Consider the following 2333-nt stretch of genomic DNA (forward strand, 5'->3'; position numbering starts at 1 on the left):
TGACTCTAGGAGATTATATTTCCTTCTATATCTCGATCGCACGCCAAATAAAATCCCAGCGGGTATACTTAACACACATGTTTTGTGTAACATGATAGGATATGTGCTATACTAGCCCAAGGGTCTCTACAATCATTCGTATCGCACACACGTCTCCTTACAGCACAAAAACAACCCCCATTTGATAAACTGTGTTGACACCAGTTTCTATTTAGTCTTGGCACTATTTTACAAGATCCTGTTGGATAAAGCCCATCATGCCTTTATTTTCTACTTCCTCTTCGTAACCTCTAATATCATCCGCCTAGAGTGTACAGACATTGGAACAATTAGGGGTTATCCGGCGGTAACCGTAAATTCGCCTGTAGGCGAATTTACGGTTTTTCGCCAAAAATTAAAATTTGCTCGTTTTTTCGCCAAAAAAAATACAAAAAAAAATTTATTGGTATTAAGAAAGAAATAAAAGATTTGAAAAGCTTTATTATAATTTTAATTAAAATTTATTGGTTATAAAAAAAGCATTTATAATAAAAATAGGTTTATTGAATTAACTTATTCGCATTTGAAATTCACGTGTTGCAGTAAAGCATTCATGTACTCTTCACGAGAATAATGTTTATAATTTTTAACGATTATTCTAATTTTTTCCTCTGTATTTTGGGTTTTTTTAGCTTCAAATAATCCCTTTTTATAACGTTTTAGATTATATATCCATTTCTTCACAATCGAGTATTCTTGAAATAAAAAGAGCGATATTTGGATTTCTTGTCTCCATCCTCTTGTTTATGGTTCTATTCCAGCTTTCTGCATTGTTAGAAGTCCGAGGAATTTCATTTTTTACCCTATCAAATACATTCCAAAAATTTATATTGGCGACAGCTCTCCCACCATTATCTTCTCTTGTTACATGGGAAACTAAATAATTATTTTCAAAGTATAACTGAAAGTTAGCTGTGGTTGTAATTGAATTATCTTGTATAAATTTCTTAATATCTTTATAAAAAACCGGAACATCTCGTATTGGCACAAAACCTTATACAAGAATCTTTTTGAATACTAGATTATAGTTAGAATCGTTTTTAAACTTTTCTATGTCCCCCATTGCCCCGACTCTTTTATAGGCTACCTGCCCAAGATGAAACAAGCATCCATTACAATTTGCTCCAGGGAAAGATATTCGTAATGCATTGACCAATCCTCTCTCAAAATCAGTCACAAAGTTCTTAACATCCATAGTAACTAATTCCTTGCATTTATCGAAGGCTCTAGAATATGACCTTTCACTTTTTCCCTTGAGTAAAATATAAATGTATGGAAAACTTTTGCCAAATATATGTCCATGAAAGACGACAATTTTGTAAAATCCTTGAGGAGAAGATTTAAACGTTCCATCGACAACGAACGTATCTATTTTTTCAATCATACTTTTTTTGAATTCTGAAAAAAATATTATAAATCTATCATTATCCTGCATACCACTATCAAATCTAAGAAAACGATTTTTTTTAGAATCTACTTGCAAGACTTCGGGTATATCCATAATGCAACCAGTTATAAATCCGAGTCTTGAATTTCTTGTTCGTTTGATTGTATCTCTTAAATATTCTTTGGAAGGCATTTTAGTAATATCTAAGCTGGTTGACAATGCTGGGAGTTGTTTTTTTTATTATTTCTAATGAGTTTTCATTACTTTTAGCAACTTGTTCTTTTATTTTTTTGATAGTTCTTTTAAACATGCATTTCTCAGGTACTGGTTCATGTGAATGAATAACTTTTTTAACGATTTCGTTTTGTTCATTCATTATAATGGCACCTCTACAAGACCTATTACTGCACCTCCATCGCCTAGTGCCGTCCTTATTGTAGTCTAAAGTGTATATCTGATCTTCATAGATAAGATTTTGCCCTCCACGTTGACCTTTAAAAATTTCAAAGTTGTCGTTCATTTTTTTAAGGGTAGATTTTCGGCGAAAAAAAAGGAAAAATTTTATGGACAAAATTTTTGGCGAAAAACAACCATTTTTGAACTTTTGGCGGAAAACCGTAAATTAGCCTGTAGGCGAATTTACGGGTACCCATTTTCTACTTCCTCTTCGTAACCTCTAATATCATCCGCCTAGAGTGTACAGACATTGGAACAATTAGGGGTTATCCGGCATTTAGTTTTATGTATTTTTAATCGCTACAAAAAAGATGTTGTTTTTTCGGGCTTAAGGTGCTTTATCTACTAAGAGAAACCCCCTATGGCTAGATGCACACGAGTTTCCTTTGATCAACTTAATGTTTTTCGACGATAATTATATTAACTGTGTTTTCCAACTGCATCATAAAAA

The 2333-nt window shown here is 32.6% G+C and overlaps 2 protein-coding genes across 2 annotated transcripts; both read right to left on the minus strand.

The window, feature by feature from the left end:
* Positions 1–703: 703 nt before the first annotated feature.
* On the minus strand, positions 704–1540 carry VNE69_01057 (MULE domain-containing protein; the record flags this gene model as incomplete). Its single annotated transcript, XM_065472189.1, has 2 exons — positions 704–940; positions 1040–1540. The coding sequence occupies 2 exons, from the start codon at positions 1538–1540 to the stop codon at positions 704–706; spliced, it is 738 nt and encodes a 245-aa protein (XP_065328261.1).
* A 79-nt stretch (positions 1541–1619) lies between these two features.
* VNE69_01058 (FLYWCH-type domain-containing protein) lies at positions 1620–1946 on the minus strand (the record flags this gene model as incomplete). Its single annotated transcript, XM_065472190.1, has 1 exon — positions 1620–1946. One exon carries the CDS (start codon positions 1944–1946, stop codon positions 1620–1622), a length of 327 nt encoding a protein of 108 aa, XP_065328262.1.
* Between the last annotated feature and the right edge of the window lie 387 nt (positions 1947–2333).

The sequence above is a fragment of the Vairimorpha necatrix genome, chromosome 1 (assembly GCF_036630325.1).
Source record: "Vairimorpha necatrix chromosome 1, complete sequence".
NCBI lineage: Eukaryota > Fungi > Microsporidia > Nosematidae > Vairimorpha > Vairimorpha necatrix.